This window comes from Canis aureus, chromosome 28 (genome assembly GCF_053574225.1).
Source record: "Canis aureus isolate CA01 chromosome 28, VMU_Caureus_v.1.0, whole genome shotgun sequence".
Lineage (NCBI taxonomy): Eukaryota > Metazoa > Chordata > Mammalia > Carnivora > Canidae > Canis > Canis aureus.
Window position 1 is genome coordinate 6,380,415 of NC_135638.1, and position 24,346 is coordinate 6,404,760.

At 47.8% G+C, this 24,346-nt stretch overlaps 2 protein-coding genes and 2 long non-coding RNA genes across 10 annotated transcripts in view; 2 read left to right on the top strand and 2 right to left on the bottom strand.

The window, feature by feature from the left end:
- DECR1 (2,4-dienoyl-CoA reductase 1) overlaps positions 1-1,494 on the bottom strand; it is a 45,485-nt gene extending 43,991 nt beyond the window's left edge. Inside the window, exon 1 of one of the 2 annotated variants that reach the window (XM_077876313.1) lies at positions 1,373-1,494. Coding sequence is in view for 1 of the 2 variants with exons in the window: in XM_077876312.1 (XP_077732438.1) it covers positions 1,373-1,423 (51 nt within the window). In the remaining variant the exon portion in view is untranslated. The remainder of the gene's footprint in view (positions 1-1,372) is intronic. The other variant, XM_077876312.1, reaches the window with a different exon arrangement.
- Positions 1,495-9,139: 7,645 nt separating this feature from the next.
- LOC144300356 (uncharacterized) overlaps positions 9,140-24,346 on the bottom strand; it is a 30,402-nt gene continuing 15,195 nt past the window's right edge. For both annotated transcript variants that reach the window (XR_013366927.1, XR_013366925.1), the window contains exon 3: positions 9,140-9,604. This is a non-coding gene — a long non-coding RNA (uncharacterized LOC144300356). The remainder of the gene's footprint in view (positions 9,605-24,346) is intronic.
- Positions 9,835-16,788, top strand: LOC144300361 (uncharacterized). Its single transcript, XR_013366935.1, has 2 exons — positions 9,835-10,193; positions 12,606-16,788. It is a non-coding gene; the product is annotated as an uncharacterized LOC144300361 (long non-coding RNA).
- NBN (nibrin) overlaps positions 19,081-24,346 on the top strand; it is a 62,086-nt gene continuing 56,820 nt past the window's right edge. For 2 of the 5 annotated variants that reach the window (XM_077876314.1, XM_077876315.1), the window contains exons 1-3: positions 19,081-19,241; positions 22,774-22,904; positions 23,963-24,111. In XM_077876314.1, the coding sequence (XP_077732440.1) occupies positions 19,205-19,241; positions 22,774-22,904; positions 23,963-24,111 (317 nt within the window). In that variant the 5' untranslated portion in view covers positions 19,081-19,204. Of the gene's footprint in view, positions 19,242-19,513; positions 19,534-19,560; positions 19,692-20,630; positions 21,149-22,773; positions 22,905-23,962; positions 24,112-24,346 lie in introns of those variants that run through there. The other 3 variants (XM_077876317.1, XM_077876318.1, XM_077876316.1) reach the window with 3 other exon arrangements.

Sequence of the window (24,346 nt, forward strand, 5' to 3'; positions counted from 1 at the left end):
GGATAGAGTCCGCAGGAATAGTCCCATGGGGAGAGAGTGGGTGGGGCATAGAGACCCAGGAGGGTAGAGTCCGGCAGGGATACAGTCCCATGGGATACAGTCCCACAGGGATAGAGTCCCACGGGGATAGAGTCCCATGGGGATCGAGTCCCATGTCGGGCTCCCTGAATGGAGCCTGCTTCTCTCTCTGCCTGTGTCTCTGCTTCTCTCTCTGCATGAATAAATAAAACCTTTAAAAAAAATAAACGAAGTTCTCTAACTTAAGAGACTGACCATACTATTTCCTCATGTTCACATTTAGAGCCGCTACCTCCATTTTCCAAAAAAGAACAGCAGGGCTGGCATCCCACTGGGCTCAGCAGGATTTGGTTAGTCCCTGACTTGGGGGAGGTACCCTTGGCAGGATAGATACTTCTTCCACCTGGCTAAGGAAGCTGAACTTTTAGGTTTAGTGTATTAAGGTTCCTAACTTTGCTTGGGGGAAGGGACTGTCTTGGATATCACAGCTTCTTCTTACAACCTCCTTTCGCTCTCTTAGCCTCTCCAGCTATCTTCGCTTGCATTTTTAAAAAATGTTTTATTTATTTACTCATGAGAGACACAGAGAGAGAGAGTGAGAGGCAGAGACACAGGCAGAGGGAGAAGCAGGCTCCATGCAGGGAGCCCGACGCAGGACTCGATCCCAGGTCTCCAGGGTCACGCCCCGGGCTGGAGGCAGGTGCACAACCACTGAGCCACCCAGGTGTCCCTCGCTTGCATTTTTTTTATTCTGACTCTGGGTCCCGTGGACGCACGTTGACAAAACACACCAGCTGCGTCTCCCAAAGCTGAGGGGTGGAAGGCCGCCTGAAAGGTACCCACCTCTCTCCCAGCTTTGCCTCTAGGGAGGAGAATAGAGAGCGAGGTTTCGGGGTTTTTTTCTTCTAATAGAACGTCTGTTTGCACGAACGTTTCATTTGCACAACTAACGCAGAAGCGGATCTTCCCGGCGAGACGAGGCCGCCGAGACCAGGCCGCCGAGAGGCCAGCGCCCCCTGCGGACCCCCTCCCGCCGGCGCGCCCCTCCCCTTCCGAGCCGCCGCCCGCAGGGTCCTGCTGCCCCCCTCGCCCCTACACACGGCTCAGAGGCTGCCGGGGCACTCGGAGGAGCCCGGCCCGCCCTCCACACCCACGGTTCTCCGACCGCCGACCGTGACCTTGTCCCCCCCCCCCCCCCCCCCGGTCCGCACTCCTCCCGCGGCTCCGCGCGCCCCGCGTCCCGGGGTCCAGATGTTCGCCGCGCGCGCCCCCGGGCGCCGTCCCGGGGACCCGCACGGGCAGGGCGCTCGCTGGGGGGCGAGCCGGGCCCTCGGTCCCTCCAGCGCCGCCTTACCCGCCGAGGGCCGCGGCCCCGAACGAGGAAGACGCGACCCAGCAGCGCCATCTTGGACCTCGCGGACTCGGGCTGCAGGTGCTCGGGGCTCCGGGGGGCGGGGCCGGGGCCGGAGCGGGGCGGGGCTAGGAGTGGGCGGGGCCACGATGGGGAAGGAGCGGGGCCTACTGTGGGTGGAGCGGGCCGCGGTGGTGGGCGGGGCTAGGAGTGGGCGGGGCCACGATGGGAAGGGGCGGGGCCTGCTGTGGGTGGAGCGGGCCGCAGCGGTGGTGGGCGGGGCCAGGAGTGGGCGGGGCCACGATGGGGAAGGGGCGGGGCCTGCTGTGGGTGGAGCGGGCCGCGGCGGTGGTGGGCGGGGCTAGGAGTGGGCGGGGCCACGATGTGGAAGCGGGGGCGGGGGCTGAGGAGCCTCGGGGAGCCACAGCGGCCAGGCTGGGGGGAAAGGGGAGCGGGTAGCGGAGTGCTGGCGTGGGGGCGGGGGTAGGAGCCGGGAGCGGGGGGGCCGGAGCGGGTGGGGTCCAGGAGGGGAGGGGGGGAGAGGGGAGGGGAGAGAGTATGGGGGGCGGAGTGTCGGGGCGGGGAAGGGGGTGAGGGGAGCCGGGGACCGGGCTGGGGCAGGTCGGGATCCGGGAGGGGAAAGGGGAGAGGGGATGGGGGGCGGAGTGTCGGGGCGGGGGCTGGGGAGCGGGGCCGGGGGCGGGCGCGAGTCTCGGTGGCCGGGACCCCGCGCCCCGCCCTGGTGTAGCGGCGGGGCCCGACGCCGAGTCCCGCGCCATCACCGCATAAAATCTTGCAAACCTCCGCGGGGCCGGTCCTGGGCGGGGCGCCCGGCCTCCGACCGAAGCTGCGGAGCGCCGGCTGCGGGGCCGCGGAGGGGCTGTGCCGCCTCCCCCCGGGTCCCAGCGTCGCTTTCCTGGCGGCGGGCGTGGTGCCCGCGTCAGAAGCCAAGGCCACCGAGGCGTCGCTCTCCGTCTCAGGGCCCTGCACCTCTGGGCACGTCTCAGGGCCCTGCACCTCTGGGCATGTCTCTGCCGTGCACCTGTGGGCACGTCTCTGCCGTGCATCTGTGGGCACGTCTCAGGGCCCTGCACCTCTGGGCATGTCTCTGCCGTGCACCTGTGGGCACGTCTCAGGGCCCTGCACCTCTGGGCATGTCTCTGCCGTGCACCTGTGGGCACGTCTCAGGGCCCTGCACCTGTGGGCACGTCTCAGGGCCCTGCACCTGTGGGCATGTCTCTGCCCTGCACCTGTGGGCACGTCTCAGGGCCCTGCACCTGTGGGCACGTCTCAGGGCCCTGCACCTGTGGGCACGTCTCTGCCCTGCACCTGTGGGCACGTCTCAGGGCCCTGCACCTGTGGGCACGTCTCTGCCCTGCACCTGTGGGCACGTCTCAGGGCCCTGCACCTGTGGGCACGCCGTGCGAACTCAGGTCACACCTTCCCGCTGACCTCTAAAGTGTGGCCGGTCGCCCCTGTCTCCGCATTATCGTGGAGACTGAAGAGGGTGGATGCGAAGCCCCGAGCTCGGGCTGACGCTTAGGTGACGTGGAGAGCTTACAAAGTGGTGAGGAGGGCAAACAGGAAGCCCGCAGGCCGACCTTCGGAAGCACGCCCGGCTCGCGGGGGTCCATGCTGATCTTTCAAATAGGAACCTGCTCCCGGAGGACCGACCTCACAGCTTCACTCCGAGACCACAAGCCCAGAAGCGGAGACAATGCAAGTCAACTTGATCAGTTTGTCCAAGCACAAGATGACGGTTGTTAATCCACAAAATACCCAACAACTGGTCTCTTGCTACGATGAGTGACTATTTCTTTACCAACCACAGCTTTTACCTCATTCTAGGATCCCCTCACTTTAGGATTTATTGAGATCTTCCTCGATAGAATTGCCTTCTCTTTCCGACAGTCCAACCTAAGTGAACCACCCGCTTCCTTAGACCACTTCCAATCATCCAATCAAAGCCCAAACCCTACAATAGGTTCTTTCCAACACCCTTCTAGGAAGACACCCCATGGTGTGCGTCCTCCTTTGCTGCAAAAAATAATGAACCCAATGGGTTCTACTGTAGGTGTGCCCCTGGTGGACTCTGGCTGGCGGGCGTCGACCGTGCCCTTCCAATATGAACCCATTGTCTCAGTTTAGGTTCCTCTAAAGTAGATCGGGGAACAGGGATCCAGTGCCAGCGACTCATTTGGGAACCTTGGGAATCACCAGTAGGGAAGAGAGGCAGGCAATACAAGATAGGTTATTCAGCTAGCTAACACTGGGCAACTGGAGCTAACGCCACAGAGGAAACTAAGAAGATGGAGAACACATGCTGCTGTGGACTGAATAGTCCTAGTTTGCAGCCCTACCCCTCAAGGTGATGGTATTTAGAGGTGGGGCCTTTGGGAAGTGATGAGATGAATGCCCTTATAAAAGAGGGTTAAAAGAAAAAAAGGGGGGGGAGGATTCCTGGGTGGCTCAACGGTTTAGTGCCGCCTTGGGTCCAGGGCCTGATCCTGGAGACCTGGGATCAAGTCCCACGTCGGGCTCCCTGCATTGAGCCTGCTTCTCCCTCTGCCTGTGTCTCTGCCTCTCTCTCTGTGTGTCTCTCATGAATAAATAAAATCTTTAAAAAATAAAAAATAAAAAAATAAAAGAGGGCCCAGAGAGCTGGCTGGCCCCTCCCTTTCACCAGCTTAGCTGTAACAAAAATCTGACCTCTTGTTGAGGTTTGATGGCTGGTAGCTTTTAAGCCTCCTCCCCTCTCTTCTTGTGTCTTGGGTCAGCTGGGCAAGACAGGATAGTCAGGAAGGCCCAGATAGTCCCTCCTTTGGCACAGCAGCCAAGCCCCTTCCCATACCTGGATACCCTCACTCTAATCCCTAACCAGTCCTTAACCACAGTAAAAAACAATCCCAAACCACTCTTCTATCCTTCCTGTATGAATTTTCCAGGGTTGCCATAGTAAAGTAGCATAGACTTGGTGGCTTACACAATAGAAGTTCTAGAAGTTAGATATCTGATATCAAAGGTGTTGGTGGGACTGGTTTCTTCTGAAGCTTCTCTCTCCTTGGCTCATAGATGGTGTCGTCTTCCACTGTCCCTACATGGTCTTCTTTCTTTACCTTTCTATATCCAAATTTCCCCTTCTCATAAGGACACCAGTCGTATTGGATTAGGACCCACCATAATGACCTTATTTTCACTCTGTTGTCTTTTTAAAGCCCTATCTCTATATTATTTGAGCTATTGGTCAAATTCGGAAGTACTAGAGGTTAGGACTTCAACATACAAAATTGAAGGGAACACAGTTTAGCCCATAATAGTTGCTCTCTCAAACCATTTTTAGATCAGCACAGGAGGCCTGCTCTCTCCTTCCAAAAAGTCTTGCCACATAAATAATAAACATTTTTATGTTTTCTCATGATGTGTATGTGTGTGTGTGTGTGTGTGTGTGTGGCATCATCAGTCTTGACATCCAAACTAAATTTGGGGTGGGAATCCATCTTGTTTCTACAGAGATATTACAACATTAGTTCTTTTTTTTTAAAAAAAAGATTTTATTTATTCATGAGATAGAGAGAGAGGGGGGGGGGGGCAGCGCAGGCTCCGTGCAGGGAACCTGACATGGGACTCGATCCCGGGTCTCCAGGATCAGGCCCTGGACCCAAGGCGGCACTAAACTGCTGAGCCACCCGGGCTGCCCAACATTAGTTCTTAATACATAGTCATTAGGTCACATTTTCTCTGGGTCAGAAATCCAGATATGGTCCTAGGCAGTCCTAGACAGACTCTAGGACCATCCAGGTATGCTCAGGCTCTCGAAAGACTGCAATCAGGTTGTCCACTAGGCCATAGTTTCACCTGGAGACTCACCTGAAGAAGAATCTGTTTCCAAGCTCATTCAGGTTGTTGGCAAAATGCATTTCCTTGTGCCCCTATAATTGTTGCCTGGAGGCCGCCCTCGGCTTCTAGAGGTAAATTATACTTCTTTTCTGTATGAGCTTCATCAATGTGACTCGACTGCTTATTTTATCGAGTTCTCAAGGAGAATCTCTCATCTCAGGGAGGACCCAATCTCTCTTTTAAGGGTAACCACCTGATTAAGTAAGGCCCACCCAGCATAATCGTAATCTCCTTTGATTAACTAAAAATCAACTGATTTAGGGCCTTACTTACATCTGCAAAATCCCTTCATCTTTGCCATACTCTGTAGGCTAGAATCAAGTCAAGGTCCCATCCATATCCAAAGGGAAGGGATTATGCCTGGTGTGAATATCAGGTGGTAGGGATTATGGGGACCTCTTAAAATTCTGCCTACCAAAACCACTAGGCTATACATGAGGAGGAAAGGCAGTTGCACACGTTTTAGGTAGACTTACACTTTACCACCAGTCAGAGGAAAATAGCTGTAAAATACACTCAGGCAGGCTAGGCACTGGGCACTCAGCCTACATGTTTGTGCACCAAGCTTGGGACACCTTGGCAGAAGGTTGGACTTCAAGAGAACAAGCCAGCTAGGGGGAAAAAAAAATAACCACTGTGAACTGAATACTAGAGAGGTCTCCCCAAAGGCTTGTGTAAAACCCAGGGCCCTTCTCATGATTTTGAGAGGGAAGGAGAAAGCAGGACACAAAGACAAATAAAATACGAATGAAAACAATTATTTTAACCACTAATGGTATGATATCTTACGTTTGCAAGTTTTACTGAAAAATAAAGGGCCCAAAGGGGCTTTACCTTTAAGGGGTACCTTTAAGGTACAAGATACAAGATACCTTGTACCTTTAAGGGGTCCCAAAGTTTACCAGTTTCAGGTACGTCCACCTCTGGCCTCACTACATGTTTTCATAGAGCTCCAAATTTTCCTTTTTGAGCTCTTAATATAATTGTAGTTGCATCTTTCTTTTATATACGAGGTTGTGGGGGTGAACACACCCCCAAGCATGGTTTCTTTTTAAACCATACTGCCATCCTCCACATCTAACAAAAGCTTGGTACATAGTGAGCCCTTCACAAATATTTGCTGAATGAATAAGCACTGAGGCGGTTGTCATCTTCTAGAGGCAGTATCATAAATAGAACCTAGGGAGCTTACAGCACTGATAGGCACTACTCAGGAATAGACTGGGAGCATGAAAAAAGGCAAGGAGTTATTTAGGCAAGAGCCAGGGGACTTGACTTCAATGCCTAAAAATATATTACTCCTGAAAGCTAATATTTCTCAACTTCTTCTGTGTGCCAGGTGGTGCTCAGCACCCTACGTGTGTCTTAGTCCTCACAAGCATTTGCGGTTTATACTATTGTTATCCCCATTTGGAAACTGAGGCACAGAACACTTAGGCAGACTGCGAAGCTGATAACTCCCAGTGATGGAGTCTGGGACTCAAGCTCTCAACCATTGCATTATTCCCTGTGTTAGTGGGGTATCGACGTGTGAGTCAGACTGCTGGGCCCCAGGCAGAGCTGTAACTCTCACTAGACGTGTCACATTTAACCAATTAAGAGCTTTTTCTATTTCATTTCCTTATCTGTGAAGTGCAGGTATTAAGAGTGCTAGCCTCAGAAGGTTTTACTCAGGTCTAAATGAAATAATGTGTTTAAAGCACTTGCACCAGGGCCTGGCACATACAAAACAGCAGAAAATGCTCACTATGATCCTGCACTTACAGACTGAGCAGTAGGTAACTCGGAGTTAAGGGAAACCCCTGAAGATCACTATATAAGGGTTTTGGGTGTTTTTCTCATGGAACCACAGGCTATAACTATTAAGCTAGTTCAACAAGATTTTTTTAAAGATTTTATTTTCTTATTTGAGAGACAGAACATGAGCAAGGGGAGGGGCAAAGGGAGATGCAGACTCCCTGCTGAGTGGGGAGCCCCACGTGGTGGGGCTCCATCCTAGGACTCAGAGATGATGACCTGAGTTGAAGGCAGATGCTGAATCGACTGAGCCACCCAGGCACCCCAGGTTCACCAGGATTATTACCCAGAAGATAAACTCCCCATGGAAAAAAAAAGTGGGGGAACCTACAAAATGCCTTGCTCAAGCATTGTCTAGAAATTACTCAGTGCTGTTTCAGATTTTTGTTAGAGTTCTACAGGCAACTAATAGGAAGTGTCCAAAATAACTTTACAGTTATGTTTTGATGAAATCAAGGCCCACAGCTTCTGCCCCAGGGGAAGAGGTTGAAGAGGGTAATGATCAGTTTCAATCAGCTTGGCAATTTAAGCCGTGTAGGTTCTCGACCATTCTGGGAGCTTTAATGGTGGATGGGAAACCAGCCCCCTGTCACAGAGGCAGTGCAATACTGAAGAAAGAGGCCACTCTTTGTTCGTAGGTAGCAACTTTAATAATAGCAAAGGGAATTTACTTATGAGGCTGGTCTTGGGCAGCAGCAAGACCAATGGATCCCTGTGCCTGCCCTACAAATCTTAAAATCTTGTAAAGAGGACCTAACGGGCATATATACTGTGCAGGTGTTTTCAACATCACATCTCAAGGCTAGGTCCTCAGAGCAGCCTCCTGGAGCAGGAAAGGCAAGTCAACCCCACATTCCAAGGGCAGGTAGGGGTGGGGGGGTAGTCATCAGGAGTGGTGGAAGGTGGTGGTAAAGAGCCTTCAAAGTGCCCTGGTCCAGCTCACGGGTCAATTGGTCATGATATCTTTTCTTGGTTACATTCCCTAATGGGTGGGATTACACATTAAAATAAGAGACAATCTTCCCTGTTGAAAATAAGGGAAAAGGCTCCTCTTTTTTAAGAACATCTGCTTTAGAAGACTTGTCATTATAAATTCTTTCCTGAAAGGTATGTAGATCCTTTTTCAAAGGATAAATAAAGCTCTGCCACCTTTGGGACCCAGCAATGTCTTTCTCAAGGGGGGTAGGTGGGGGGGATCTCCTTGAAATGTAACCAACGGGGAAGATAGGTCCATTTCCTAGTTCAACCTGCTGAACTGTCTCCTAGCATAAAGATTTGAGAAGTCTATTTGTCCTTGGGATAAAGGCAGTTAGCTAACACAACGATCACCCCAGTTGCCAAGTGCGTTTAGGATGAACTATGTGTGACAAATGATGCTGTCAAGTCCTCTTTTTCAAGGACAAGCCATTATGCACCTTGAGAATGGGTTTGTGCGGAACGGGTTTTATCTGCCTGCCTATTTAAAAGGATGAGGTTTCTCTCAGTAATCTCTCCAGCAGATTGCCTTTGATTCTGGTTTATGCTTATTCAATAATAAAACGGTTTCCTGTCTCTTCTATATTAGGGTGCCAGAAGATTTTGTTTTAACTATGTTTCCGCAGTAGCAATGAACTTCAAACTGCAAACCCTCAGGTCTAAAGTCACACAGGTACATCAGCTCAGTCCCGACTGCCAGGGAAATAAAGAACCACGTCCCCCCCCCCCGCCCCCCGAAAAGACCAGAGAGATGTTTAGCATTGCCCTGGAGAGGTCATGAGGTTTGCATGGTTTCTTTCTTCCTTCCTTTCTTTCTCTTTCTTTCTTTCTTTCTTTCTTTCTTTCTTTCTTTCTTTCTTTTTCTTTCTTTTTTTTTTTTTTTTGCATGGTTTCTGTTTCACTACTGAAGAAAACGAAGAAGGCCCACCTGAAAGGGGAAGTCATGAGTACTTCAGGTGGGAGGTACAGGCCACGGGGCCATTAATGTTCTTAAATGTGCAAGTCTGAATCTGGAAAAAGGGAACATCCATCCAGCATTCACTCCTAGCTGCACAGCGTAGGGATTGCTAAACAGTAATGTCAACTGAAAAAAAAAAAAAAAAAGTCAACCTCAAAGTAGGTGAATAAATGCTTTATTTGTCATTTTACTGAGGACAATAGCCCGGGAGACAGTATTTCAGATTGGGCTGAAGGAACTGCTCCAAAGCTTGTCAGTTTACCGGGGATTATATATAAAAAGGGTAGGGAGTAGACGTGCTTGCAGGCAGTTCTCCAAGGTCTGCGCATCACAAGGTGTAATTTGTTGGGTTGTAAAAATGAAGGTTTATTGATTTCCACCTAGACACGTGGGGGACCCTTAGGTCGTCTTAATACATTCATCATGTTTCTAGCATGTCTGATAAAAATATTGCCTGTGTGTCTCCACTTCACTGATTTTCTGGTTCTTCTTGTATTTGGTTTCTCCTTGAAGTCACTTGAAAGGGTCGCAGGTGGCTGCGGTTACAGTGCACAGCTAGCGCTCAGAGGACTTGGTCCAGGCTGCTGCTGAAGGGATCCATAGAGAATCTGCACCGAGAAACAGAAGATCTGCTTGTCGTGACTCTGCTACAGATTTTCTTTCCACACTTTTATCAGCTTTATTTTCCTCATCATAAAACTGTGTGTGGGAAACGAACTAGGGGTGGTAGAAGGGGAGGAGGGCGGGGGGTGGGAGTGAATGGGTGACGGGCACTGGGTGTTATTCTGTATGTTAGTAAATTGAACACCAATAAAAAAAAAACAAAAAAAAAAAAACTGTGTGTTGGTGTGAATTATGTCCCAAATCATTTGTAGTTTTAAAAATCTGTGATTTTTACAAGCAGATTAGATTTGGTGGAGTTATTATAGGCCACCTGATAGGTTACTAAGAAGGGCATTGTGAAGTGCTATTAAGATTTAAAAAAAAAAAACCTGATAGGTAATATTCTTTCTTTAGAATATTAGCTCTTGTGTATCTCCAGTGTTTGAACACCTCATCCAATTTTACACATTCTAGGTGAATATGAAGCTTCATATTTACAAAGTGCCTTACAGTCATCAATTATCTTCTTGAATGAATTCTTGAAGGGAGGCTTACCCATGATCCCAAAGGTTTAATGCTTCTCGTTCTGTAAAGGTAAGTCTTATACTTTGCAATCTGTGACTTTATCTTCATTTGTCTTTCAATTAAAAATAAATTATAAACAGCCAATTTGATTCAAGTAATCCACTGATGCTTTGGGTAACTCTGCTATGATTTGCAGATTAACTTGATTTATACTGTTTTACTCCCGTATAAAGATGAAACAATTGGGCAGCCCCCGTGGCACAGCGGTTTAGCGCCGCCTGCAGCCCTAGGATCGAGTCCCAGGATCGAGTCACACGTCAGGCTCCCTGCATGGAGCCTGCTTCTCCCTCTGCCTCTCTCTCTCTCTGTCTCTCATGAATGAATAAATAAAATCTTTAAAAAAAAGATGAAACAATTAAGACACACAGAAGTTATTTTATTCGAGTAAACTATAAAACAGAATTATTACAGTGAAATAATCCTAGTAAAGTAGAATTAGGGTTGAGCTACAGAAATAGAATTCATTTGTTCCTTACTATCTGATTGTATTCTAATAATCTTCACAAAAATAGATGACACACACTGAGTCATCACTGTTCTCCGCATGCTTCTCATTTCCCCAAACCACACCTACTTTCACAGCTCACACATAAGTACTGAACACAGGTGCAAAAGTGTTTCGACGAGTAAATTCAATAAACAGTTATATCAGGTACTCATTACTATGATAAATATTACAGATATGAAAGTGATTTAGACAGTAGGGACCCAAATATGACTTAGACACAGCCCCACCCCAAAGGAACTAGAAAGGAAGGAAAGGAATCCAATATTTGTTTAAACCCATGATGTACAGTGTAGCATCTCATTTAATACTAACAATAATACTGCAAAGTAGATAAATTTAAGCCCACTTATATGTAAGAGGAGACTGAGCTGCCTTTATTGTTACCTGTGTGTGATCCTGGGACAATGAAATCCTAGCTCTGTTAAACCTATGCTGTAGATTAACATTAGTTAGAAATTAATGGCCAAGTTAATGATATTGGGGTGAAGACAACATGATCTTTTATTTATCATTTTTCCAAGTTTTTACTTAAATTCTAGTTAACATACAATGGAATATTAGTTTCAGGTGTAAGAATTTAGTAATTCAACACACATAAAACACCCAGTGCTCATCACAAGTGCCCTCCTTGATATCCATCACCTATTTAATACCCATCACCATTCCCATGCCCACCCCAGTTCTGGTAACCAACAGTTTGTTCTCTAAAGTTAAGAGTCTGTTTCTTGGTTTTCCTCTCTTTCCCCCCCTATATTCATTTGTATTGATTCTTAAATTCCACATATAATTTCCTTCTCTGACTTATTTCACTTAGTATAATAGTCTCTCACTCTTTCCATGTTGTTGCAAATGGCAAGACTTCATTTTTTATGTATATATATGGCACTTCTTCTTTATTAATTCATCTATTGATGGACACTTGGGCTGCTTCCACAATTTGACTATTGTAAATAATGTTTCAATAAACATAGGGCTAGGTATCTTCTGCTGAATTAGTGTTCTTATATTCTCTGGGTAAATACCTAGTAGTGCAATTGTTGGATCATAGGTTAGTTCTATTTTTACCTTAAATTTTTTTTTAATTTTTAACTTTTTGAGGAACCTCCATACTGTTTTCCAGAGTGGATGCACTAGTTTGTATTCCCATCACAGTGTAAAAGGGTTTCCCCTTACTCCAAATGCTTGCCAACACCTGTTGTCTCCTATGTTCATTTTAGCCATCCTGATGGGTTGAGGTGATATCTCATTGCAGTTTTGATTTGTATTTCCCTGATGATGAGTGATATTGAGCTTCTTTTCATGTGTCTGTTGCCATTTAGATGTCTTCTTTGGAAAAATGTCTAATCATCTCTTCTGTCCATTTTTTTAAACTAGATTATTGGTTTTTGGGTCTTGAGTATTATAAGTTCTTTATGTATTTTAGATACTAACCCTTCCTTTATTAGATATGTCATTTGCAAATATCTTCTCCCATCCTATAGTTTGCCTTTTAGTTTTGTTGACTGTTTGCTTCACTGTGCAAGACCTTTTTATTTTGATGAGGTTCCTATAGTTTGTTTTTGCTTTTGTTTCCCTTGCATCCGGAGACCTAATAAGAAGTTGCTATGGCCAATGTCAGGGAGCTTACCGCCTAGGTTTTCCTCTAGGATTTTAATGGTTTCTTGTCTTACATTTAGGTCTTTCATCCATTTTGAATTTATTTTTGGGCGGTGTAAGCAAGTGGTCCAGTTTCATTCTTTTGCATATTGCTGTCCAGTTTTTCAAACACTATTTGTTGAAGAGACTTTTTTCTATTGTATATTCATTCCTACTTTGTCGAAGATTAGTTGACCATATTGTTGTGGGTTCATTTCTGGGTTTTCTATTCTGTTCCATTGATCTGTCTGCAACATGGCCTTTTAAATGTTTTTCAGATAAGATGAAGGAATCAAAAAGAGAAATGGAAAATATGTAGGAGATGGAGGTAACTGAGAAAGCAAGCCTCTGGGAAAGATGAAAGGAGGTAGGTTTTAAAATTGAGCACAAATGGAGGAACGGATCCTAAACTAAAGGGCCAAATCATACCCTGATACCAGAGATAGAAAGGTAAGGATGAGGTGTATGTATAGATTTTAAAAGAAAAGAAATTTGTCTTATGATGAGAATAAGGGCAGAGTAGGACAGAAATTATAAAGAAGTCCTTACAGGAATTTCCTCAGGAAGATAGGACCCCATATTCTTTGAAGGAGGCCAGGGGATGACCTGATCTGAGGAAACTGGCAAAGGTGTAAAATAGCTCTTCAGGATTTCAGAGAATTTTTTTTGTTTGTTTGTTTTTTGTTTTTTTAAAGCAAAAAACTCATCATCCTACGTGACTGATGAGTCATGTTCTATAGTTCAACTGATATTAGAGCTTATGAATTTTCACTGGTTCTGTGTTTTCAAAGATAGGCAGATTTAATCCAAAAACTTCAGTAGGAGGTGGTTGTATAATTGGCTCATGGTTGAGGATTATTAGGGCTCATAAATAAGTAAGCAATGAGAGAAGAGCTCTGAGACTAAAATTATTTCTGAGAGCTGCTCCCAGTACTGAGAGCAGAGCTGTGAGTAAAAGTGGTTCAAACTCCAAACCTAGTATCCAGTTGGGATGTGACGGAAGATAGGAGACTGGTCACTTAGGTAAAGTGGAAGGATCAAGTGGCGAGAGACCTGATGAAGCTAAAAAGCAGGTGTTGTGGAGTGAGTGTATAAGAAACCTAGAAGGCCAGACAGCTCCAGTCAGAAAGTAGGATATTAAAGATAAGGAAGGTACTGATGATGGAAAGATCTAAACAGTAGCCATTGAAGAGGTTATGTGTGTAAAGCGGAGGTGAAAATCACAGGATTTGAAAAAGTCAAAGAAATGTGAGGCTAATGGGTAAAATGAGTTTTCCACTTGTGTCTTGTAGTTACTTGAGAAGAATGTCAGGAGTTGGGATGGAGCAGAAAGCTCTCACATAGGTGGCAATGTTCTCAATAAATATGGACAAGTTGGGACACCTGGGTGGCTCAGCAGTTAAGCACCTGCCTTCGACCCAGGGTGTGATCTTGTAGTCCTGGGACTGAGTCCCGTATCGGGCTTCCTGCATGGAGCCTGCTTCTTCCTCTGCTTGTGTTTCTGCCTCTCTCTGTGTGTCTCTCATGAATAAATAAATAAAATCTTTTTTTAAAAAAAAGAATATGGACAATGACATAGATATATCTGCAGTGGCAGTAACAGGATTTATAGAGGGTGGGTATTCACATATAATGATCTTATCTAAGAGAGATATTACAAGTTGGAGAAGAATAAGATGCTGAAATGGGAAGTGAAGGTGTAGGGATTTAAGGAGAAAGAGTAATTCTCTTGGCCAAAAAATATGGTGGATATCCTATGGGTCAGGAACTATGGGAGAGGCATTGGACAGGTATCCTAGAACTGATAGAGAAAAACTGATCTAGGGTGCGAGCCATATTTAATTTAAAGCAAGACATAGAGGGAAGTTTTTATGAAGACTTAAAAGATCTGGCGGGGTTTGTTTACAACAGAACAGAGGGTGGGAGCAGATGTTAGTAAGCTACATGAAACAGTGTGCATGGAATAGTAAGCAGACCAATTTGCTACTGATCTTAAACTCTATCTGCCTTCTGCCCCCTTTTTAAAGATTTTCTAAGCTCTGATTATTAGATCCATGCTGTTGCCAAGCAACAGATAAATTTTCCTCTGTCACTCTGACATTGCCCCATCTCCCCTTCTAGGGAATAAAGGGCTAAGTTATAGTGAAACCCAGCTCGAGAAGGACTTGGCCTGATGAGTGAAAATGTGTCCTTACAGTAAAGGAGCTGCAGGGCCATCAATATGTGCCAGCAGGAGCAAGGAGAATACTTTTGGGACTGTATTCTGAGGATGCTGAACAAGATGCAAATGGAAAATGAATTTGGATAAGGGAGTGTTTATCGATTTGGGAACACTCATCAGGAAGAGAAGAATGATTCCTGATAAGGATCCTGGGAAATATGACTAGCATGATGGCTCTCAGAAGCTTGAAGAAAGTGGTGGCCCATACTCAAAGAAGTAGAAATAGAATTGTCATGGCAGATGGTGGGAGCAGGGAGCAAAATGTTCAGAAAAGTGGGCATGCTAGAGAGACTATGCCATATTAAAGCTGGATGCTCCATTATCAAAGTGACTAGGAATTTTCTGGTGAGAGGGGTATCCCATCAGTGAGAAGCTCAGTGGTGGCTCTCCTCTGTGGGTCATAGCTGATGACAAAAGATGATGTTACCAAGCTAGGTTCAAAGATAGCAACAAGGATAATAAAATCCTGAAACAAAAGAGGCCAGGGGGCAGCAAGTAAACGTCATAAGGATACAACAGTCCAATTGAGTGGCAAGATTAGAGTGGCAGTCAGTGGTCTTAACCTAGAGAGGGCTGTGAAGATGATTAATAGAATATGGGGAAAAGATAGAAGCTAGCCAACCAGAGTGTGCTCAAAAAAAAAAAAAAAAATCAAGGATGGATGAACCCAAGGCTGAAAGCAACAGCCTCCATAAAAAGTTTCAGTCTCTTCCCTAGTTTCCTGACTTGAGCCAGTTTATCAATCCAGAACCCAGTAGCTGAAGGAGAGGCAAGAATGCTGGGAGGGAGGACCCTTCAACACCGTAGTCAGAATATATGGTCATGACTTCTCCCACCCCCACTCCACTCCCAATTCTTCCCCAAAGGGACCTGTGGCCATTCCCTTGGAAAACCATACGCTGAAGATTAGAGAATGCCTGAACATTTTTAAGATTGTTGGACACAATCATTGATACCTAGGAACTCTGAGTATTATGACAGTCCTCAATTAGAGTAGAGGTATACAGGAGCCAGATAATGAACAGAGTTTCTGCCCAGATCTGGCATATAGCAGGTCCACTGGGCACAAGGACCCATGTGGTGGTCATTCCGCCAGTCCTAAATGTACAATTGGAATGGACATACTTGATAGGTAGTATAACACCCACATCAGTTCCTTGGCCAATGGGATAAGAGTTATCAAAGTGGGAAAGGGGAGCCTCTGAAATTGCACAGTCAATATATTGAATAAAAACAATATAGGAGAATGGTAGATAATAATGCCACTTTTGGTTCCCATCTAAACTCCATTTAATTCACCATACGTGTCCCTCCAAAGATCCAACAGTTCCTAGAGAATAGACGATAGACAATTCAACCAAGTAATAACCCCAATTAGAGCATATGATATCTTTACAGGAGCAGAGCCAGATGACCTCAGGTCATTGACTTGTGGTGACTGATATGATGAATGTGTTATTTCCCGACCTTAATAGAAAGTAGAATTGGAAAGCGTTTGCATTCAATGAGAATGAATAATAGAAAATATTTATAGTGTTCCCTTAGGGCTGCATTGTCTCTTCTACCCTCTGTCTTAATGTAATCCTAAGAGATTTGAAATGTTTGGACATCTCGCAGAACACAACAGTGGTCTGCTACATTGATGGCATTATACTAATCCGGTTAGGTTAACAAAAATTGGAGGCCTTGGTGAAATATGTAGACTCCAGAAGAGTAAGAAAATACCTATAAATTGTTGGGGATCCATAAAATCAGTGAAATTTAAGAATTTATGGAGTTCAGAGCATACTTTTCCATGTCCTATTTAAGAAAAATTTGCTTCTCAGTCATATTTTCTTCTAGAATATTTATTATTTTACTTTCATATTTAGATTTATGACCCTTCTGGAATTGATTTTTTTGTACGTGTGCGAGGTAGGTGGTCAGCCTTCATTTCTTCTGTAGTGTTAATCAATATCTCCAGGGTCATTTATTGAACACTTCCCTCCAAAAAAACCCAACTTTCCTATATTGCTCTGTACTATCACCTTTGAAAAATCAAATTACCTTACATGTGTGAATCTTTTTTAGGTCTCTCTTGACCATTTGCCTATTTTCTATCCTTGTGCCAATTGGAACTGACTTAATGACTTTAATCTTATAATGTCAGGTAGTGTAAATACTCCAGCTTTGGTTTTTGAAATTACCTTGGCTATTCTCAGCTTTTTAATTTCCATATATGTTTTAGAATCTGCTTATTACTTTCCATTCAAAAAATCTTCTGGGACATTATTGAAATTGCATTGAATTTATAAATCAGTTTTGGGAGAGATGACATCTTAACAGTCCATAAACATGGTATATTATACCTGCATTTATTTAGGATTTAATTTCTGTCAATGTTTTGCAATCAGTAATGTTTGTATCATATCTTTTGACAGATGTATTTCTTTTTTTAAAGTTTGTCTGTTTGTTTGTTTATTTATTTATTTATTTATTTATGAGAGACACAGAGAGAGGCAGAGACACAGGCAGAGGGAGAAGCAGACTCCCTGCAGGAAGCTTGATGTGGGACTTGATCCCAGGACCCCGGGGATCACGCCCTGAGGCAAAGGCAGATGCTTAACCACTGAGCCACCCAGGTGCTCCTTGATAGATTTATTTCTAGGTATTTGAGGACTTTGGGTGCTAATATGCTTGTCTATTTTATGTGTCATTTTTAATTTATTTTCTGAAATACAATTAAGTTTTGTAGTTATTGTATCCAGTGACCTTATTACGTTCACTTATTAATTCAAATAATTTGTCAATAGATTCTTTTAGATTTTAAGTTTACACAACCGTTTATGACAATGTTATTTCTTCCTTTCTGATCATTACGCTTTTTCTTTTTCTCCTCTAGGGCATTGGCTTGAGCATCCAATACCATGTTAAAAATATATGGTAGGGCAGCCCAGGTGGCTCAGAGGTTTAGCGCAGCCTTCAGTCCAGGGCGTGACCCCAGGGCCCTGGGATCGAGTCCCACGTCGGGCTCCCTACATGGAGGCTGCTTCTCCCTCTGCCTGTGTCTCTGCCTTTCTCTCTCTTTCTCTCTCATGAATAAATAAAAAATCTTTAGAAAAATACATGGTAATAGCAGATATGTCCTTGTTTCATTCCTGGTATCAGGGGGAAACATTCAATAATTAACGTTAAGTATAATGTAAGCTGTAGTTATTCAGAGATGCCCTTTATCAATTCCCAGTATTCCTACTTTTCTGAGAGTTTTTATCATAAGGGGATGTTGAATTTTATCAAATTCTTTTTTGGCAACTACCAAGCCGATCCTGTGATTTTTCTTTTCTTTTCTTTTTTCTTCTGTTACTCTGATGAATTACAGTGGTCTTCCACCCTTCCATTTGTAGAAAAGCCCTGCTTAGTCATAATGATCCTTTTTTATGTACCACTTGATTCAATTTTTGCATTTAGGCTATAACAGATTGATAAATCTGCCTCCTAAAGTAACATTTTTTTTTTCCTTCTCATTACAATTACTTTAGAAAACAAGAAATTGGGATGCCTTGGTGGCGCAGTGGTTTGGTGCCTGCCTTTGGCCCAGGGCGCGATCCTGGAGACCCGGGATCGAATCCCACATCGGGCTCCCGGTGCATGGAGCCTGCTTCTCCCTCTGCCTATGTCTCTGCCTCTCTCTCTCACTGTGTGCCTATCATAAATAAATAAAAATAAATAAAAAAATAAAAAAAGAAAAGAAAAGAAATTGGGATGCCTTGGTGGCTCAGTGGTTGAGCCTTTGGCTCAGGGCGTGATCCTGGTCCAGGATCAAGTCTCATATTGGGCTCCCTGGGAGGAGCCTGCTTCTCCCTCTATGCCTCTGCCTCTGTGCCTATCATGAATAAATAATAAAAAAAAAAAAAAAAAGGAAAACAAGAAACTATATGATCCCAAGCATGCTCTTGGATGTTTACTTTGTAAGTGTGCAGGATGTAGAATGGATTAGTGCAAGGTGAAGAAAATTAGGGGTCAACTGGAGTATTGAGGGCTTGGACCAGTTTGGTACAAGTGGAGACGAAAAGGAAGGAGAGACTCTGCAGTGTTTAGCTCCCGATTAGACGGAAGGGTAGCATCATGAAATAGAGCAGCTGGAGAACGTGACGTCAGCTTGGAGAAGAGCAGAAATAATGAGTTGACTCGGGTAACAATCTTATTACCGTCCTCGTAAGGATCAATCACCATCATCGGGATTCCTACAAAGGGATGACCGCAATTTAGGAACTCGCCAGTGCACGCCATTCCATAACCGGCTGGCATGTTAATGCCTTTAATTACAAAGTTTCCTGACGTTGCTTTGTAGCTAAAAAAAAAAAAAAAAAAAGAGAGAATCCCGTTCACCATCAGACACCGTAATTCACCGCACATCCGCGGAGCACCCCGCGATGGGATCCCCAGGCCGGGCCGCGCCGGCCAGCCCCGGGGTACACGCTGCGCAGTTCCCGCCGTCGACCACCAGGGGGCGAGCGGGAGCGCACGTCGCCCGCGTCCCCCCGCCCCCTCCCCCCGCCCCCGGCCTCCGCCCCGCGGCCCAGCTCCCGGGAGCGCGCACGCCCGGAGCCCACGCGGACCGCGGCAGCTGCAGCCGCGCGCTGGGCCGGGGCGCGGGGGCCTCGGGGGACCCAGGCCATGTGGAAGCTGCTGCCCGCCGCGGGCCCGGCCCGAGGTGAGGGCGGGGGGAGGGCCCGGCCCGCCGTCCCGGGAGCAGCCGGCTGCGCGGGGCCGAGGCTGCGGGCCGGGGCTTCCGGTCCCGGTGTCCGCCTTCCGGGGCCGCCGCGTCCGTCCGGCGTGCGGGGGGGAGGGGGGGGGGCGCCGCGTTCCGGGGCCGCTTCCCGGCGCGCAGGCCCCGCAGAGCCGAGTGCTGGCCGGTCGCCGCCGCGTCCCCGGGGCATCCTCCGGTGCGTCCTCCGCGGCGTCCCCCGCTGCCTCCCCCGGCGCGTCCTCCGGGGCGCTCTCCGGTGCGACCTCCAGTGCCTCCCCTGGTGGGGCCCTCCGGTGCCTCCTCAGGGGCGTCCTCCAAGGGCGTCCCCTGGGGCGTCCCTTTGTGCCTCCTCCGGTGCATCCCTCGGTGTGTCCCCCGGGGCGTCCCCCGCGGCGTCCCTCGGTGCCTCCTCCGGTGCGTCCCCCCTGGGCGTCCTTCGGGGCGTCCTCCGGTGCCTCCTCCGGTGCCTCCTGCGGTGCGTCCCCCCTGGGCGTCCTCCGGTACCTCCCCCGGGGCGTCCTCCGGTGCCTCCCCCGTTCCTCCCCCGGGGCGTCCCCCGGTGCCTCCCCCGGTGCCTCCCCCCGGGCGTCCCTCGGTGCGTCCTCCGGTGCCTCCCCCGGGGCGTCCCTCGATGCGTCCCCCGGTGCGTCCTCCGGTGCCTCCCCCGTTCCTCCCCCCGGGCGTCCCTAGGTGCGTCCTCCGGTGCCTCCCCCGGGGCGTCCCTCGATGCGTCCCCCAGTGCGTCCTCCGGTGCGTCCCCCGGTGCGTCCTCCGGTGCCTCCCCCGTTCCTCCCCCCGGGCGTCCCTAGGTGCGTCCTCCGGTGCCTCCCCCGGGGCGTCCCTCGATGCGTCCCCCGGTGCGTCCCCCGGTGCGTCCTCCGGTGCCTCCCCCGGGGCGTCCCTCGGTGCGTCCCTCGATGCGTCCCCCGGTGCGTCCCCCGGTGCGTCCTCCGGTGCCTCCCCCGTTCCTCCCCCGGGGCGTCCCTCGGTGCGTCCCTCGGTGCGTCCCCCGTTGCCTCCCCCGGTGCGTCCTCCGGTGCCTCCCCCGTTGCCTCCCCCGGGGCGTCCCCCGGTGCTTCAGGCTTCGGGCGAAACGCAGGGAAGGAGTCCCCAGGCGGCGGGGCGGGGCGGGGGGCGCCTGGTCTTGCGCACTTTGCCCGACTCGGCGAGAAGCCGGAGACCGGAGACCGTTGGCTGAACGGCGGCCCCGGGACCCCTGCGAGCGCCGGCTCTCGGGAGTGCGGTCCGCGCGGAGCCGCCGGCGGGGGCAGGGGCAGGGCCGGGGCCGGTGGGAGCCGGTGGGAGCCGGAGCGGCCGCCGCGTGGCTGCCTCGGCCCGGCACCTGTCGGCACCTGCAGGCACCTGCCGCAGTGGGAGGCACCCTCTGCCCTCCGTGGCCCGCCTTCTTGACTTTTGGGGGGTTGAGAACTCTCAGCAGCATCTAGTGGGCCCCGTGGGCCCACTCCTCTGGGGGGAAAAATAAGTAAACCGAGGCACGATTTTCCCCCTTGAAACAGCCCCCCTCCAGGCCGCGAGTTGCTGATGGACAGAAGCTCGGGTCCGGTTTACCTGCCCGCATGGCCCTGCCACTCCAGTGATGGACTCCCGGGCGCCCCGCCAGCCTCTGCTAGTCTCCGACCAACTCGCTGTTAGACGACAATTCGTGATTTTCAACATGTTTTTAAGCTAATGAGACTTGCCCACTTGTTTGAAACGCTCCCGTTAACATAAACGCGCAGCTCCCCCAAAATGCACACTTTAAATCGGGTCCGAACTTGCTTTGCACGGACCTGTCTGTGTTGCTCTGCTCCTGACTTCCTGAGTGGCTTGCGTTCTCGTTCTTGGGACTTTACGGCGTCGTGTACCACCTGGTAGGGGAAGTTTCTGTAAACTGCAAATGTTTCTTTACAGTTTTTTGCATCATATTTTCCCAATGGGTTTTTGGATCTGTTTAGGAGAGGTGGGGGGTGGGGGGACAGAGGGACATATCCAGTCCCAAGCAGACTCCCCTGCTGAGCACCCAGCTCAACATGGGGCTGGGTCTCAGGACCTGGAGATCGCGACTCCCGAGATCAGCACCTGGAGATTGGGACCCCGAGATCTGCACCTGGAGATTGGGACCCCCGAGATCAGCACCTGGAGATTGGGACCCCGAGATCTGCACCTGGAGATCGCAACTCCCGAGATCAGCACCTGGAGATCGGGACCCCGAGATCTGCACCTGGAGATCGGGACCCCCGAGATCAGCACCTGGAGATTGGGACCCCCGAGATCAGCACCTGGAGATTGGGAACCCCGAGATCAGCACCTGGAGATTGGGACCCCCGAGATCTGCACCTGGAGATTGGGACCCCCGAGATCAGCACCTGGAGATTGGGACCCCGAAATCAGCACCTAGAGATTGGGACCCCCGAGATCTGCACCTGGAGATCGGGACCCCCGAGATCAGCACCTGGAGATCGGGACCCCCGAGATCAGCACCTGGAGATTGGGACCCCCGAGATCAGCACCTGGAGATTGGGACCCCGAGATCTGCACCTGGAGATTGGGACCCCCGAGATCAGCACCTGGAGATTGGGACCCCCGAGATCAGCACCTGGAGATTGGTACCCTGAGATCGACACCTGAAGATTGGGACCCCGAGATCAGCACCTGGAGATCGCGACTCCCGAGATCAGCACCTAGAGATCGCGACTCCCAAGATCAGCACCTGGAGTTCAGGACCCTGAGATCGGCACCTGAAGATTGGGACCTCTGAGATCAGCACCTGGAGATCCAGACCCCCGAGATCAAGACCCAGAGATTGGGACACCGAGATCAGTACCTGGAGATTGGACCCCAAGATCAGCACCTGGAGATTGGGACCCCCGAGATCAGTACCTGGAGATCGCGACCCCCGAGATCAGCACCTGGAGATTGGGACCCCGGAGATCGGGACCCCTCGAGATCGGCACCTGGAGATCGGGACCCCCAAGATCAGCACCTGGAGATTGGGACCCCCGAGGTCAGGACCCAGAGATTGGGACCCCCAAGATCAGCACCTGGAGATCGCAACCCCCGAGATCAGCACCTGGAGATCGGGACCCCGAGATCAAGACCCGGAGATCAGGACCCCCTGAGATCAAGACCCAGAGATCGGGACCCCCGAGATCGGCACCCGGAGATAGTGACCCCGAGATCAGCACCTGGAGATCGGGACCCCCAAGATCAGGACCTGAGAGGAAACCAAGAGTCAGACGCTTAAGGAACAGAGCCAGTCACCTCTGACACTTTTCAGTAATCACTTGAAAACGCTGTAGCTTTCCATCTAGTTAAGTAATCATTTGCATCTTTCAGTGAGGCTTTCCTAGAAAGCACAAGTTTGATGTCTATAAAGTTGATTATTAACATTTAAGAGCAAAATAAAAGTATGTTTCTTAAATATTTGCTGTATATATGTATACATGTGTGTATCTATACATTTACCTTTTTCTTTTTTTTTTTTTTTAATTTTCAGAACCATTCAGACTTTTGACTGGTGTGGAATACATTGTTGGAAGGAAAAACTGTAGCATTCTAATCGAAGGCGATCAGTCAATCAGTCGAAGTCATGCTGCCTTAACTGCAAACTTTTCTGTAACCAACCTGGTACGTTACTCATTTTATTTCACTAGTTTATAGTAAGGGGGTCAAAATTACAAGATTATTTGGGTGTATAAGAGTTTGTAGGATTTTGAATTCCATAATTAGTTTTTTTTTTTTTTAAATGTTAAAATGACTTAATTTTGGTAGTGGTAACAGTGGTGTGTGTTTCGATATTTGAAGTTTCTGTTCCAGTGTTTTACTCTATTGTAGTGATTTAGAAGCTCAAAGGAAGTAGAACATATTTATACTTATTTAATGAACATTGAGTGCTTGCTGTGTCCTCCTTTAAAGAGTTTGTGTAGCCATGTGAACACAGGCATTTCCCACATAATGTAGGTTTTCACAGTGGGAATTGGTTTATTTTATTAGGAAAAGCAGTTGTTGCTTATGTCCCACAGTTCTTTTGAGTTTGTTTTGGTTGGTTAGCTTTAATCACAACGGTGGGTGGTAAAAGTTATATATATATAAACGGCTGTGCACCTGATAATGCTGGTGATAATAAGAAAAGCCATTATTTTGAGCAAACACTACATATCAACAGATGCTGCATCTGTTCAGTAATATTTAGGTTTTGTGTCTTTATTTTTCTAGTTGTAAAGGATTATTGTTGAAATTCCTAAAGGAAAAATAAAATTGTTACTGCAAGTCAGACATTCTAAGCCTTTTCTCATTGGACCATTTTTTTACTGTGTTATTTTGATAATGTAAAAAAAAAAAAAAAAAAACAACTTAGGGACGAAGCTGTCATGTGTGAAACAGACTACACAAAGGCAAAGAATTCTCAAAAGTGTGAAATTGAGGGGTCATTCTACCCTGACTGACAAAAATAAAGAAAATGCTTGTTCTAAGAGGAATGATCCTGGAATTCAGACATTTGCCATTAATTTCTAGTTGACTGATGATTCTGTGTAGGCAACCGAAACTAATTATTGCCTTCTATGGTGGGCAGTTAGCCATCTATCAATTACCTAGTCAAAAAGTTACTAGCTTTTTATTTTGAATCCATTTCGCTTGGGAACTGTATTTACCGTGTGGTAAAAGACTTAAATGTATTGTTTCAGAGTCAAACAGAGGAAATTCCTATATTGACGTTAAAAGATAATTCTAAGTATGGTACCTTTGTTAATGACGAAAGAATGCAGCATGGACTTTCTCAAGTTTTGAAGACAGGGGATAGGGTTACTTTTGGAGTATTTGAAAGTAAATTCAGGTAAGAACTTTTTAAATTCCTATTAAAAATGGGCAGCTTTCTTCTGCACAGCCCAAATTTTAAAGGACGTGATATTTATGGATAATGAATTTAAAACCATTTAATTTAGTTCCTGCTTAGCATATTAGTGAACTTTGCATCACATGTGGGCGGTGCATTTTGTCAATCACAGGTAGTGATTAAGAGGGAATAAGAGTTTGAGTGGTCTCCAAGAACCTGATGGGAGCTACATTTG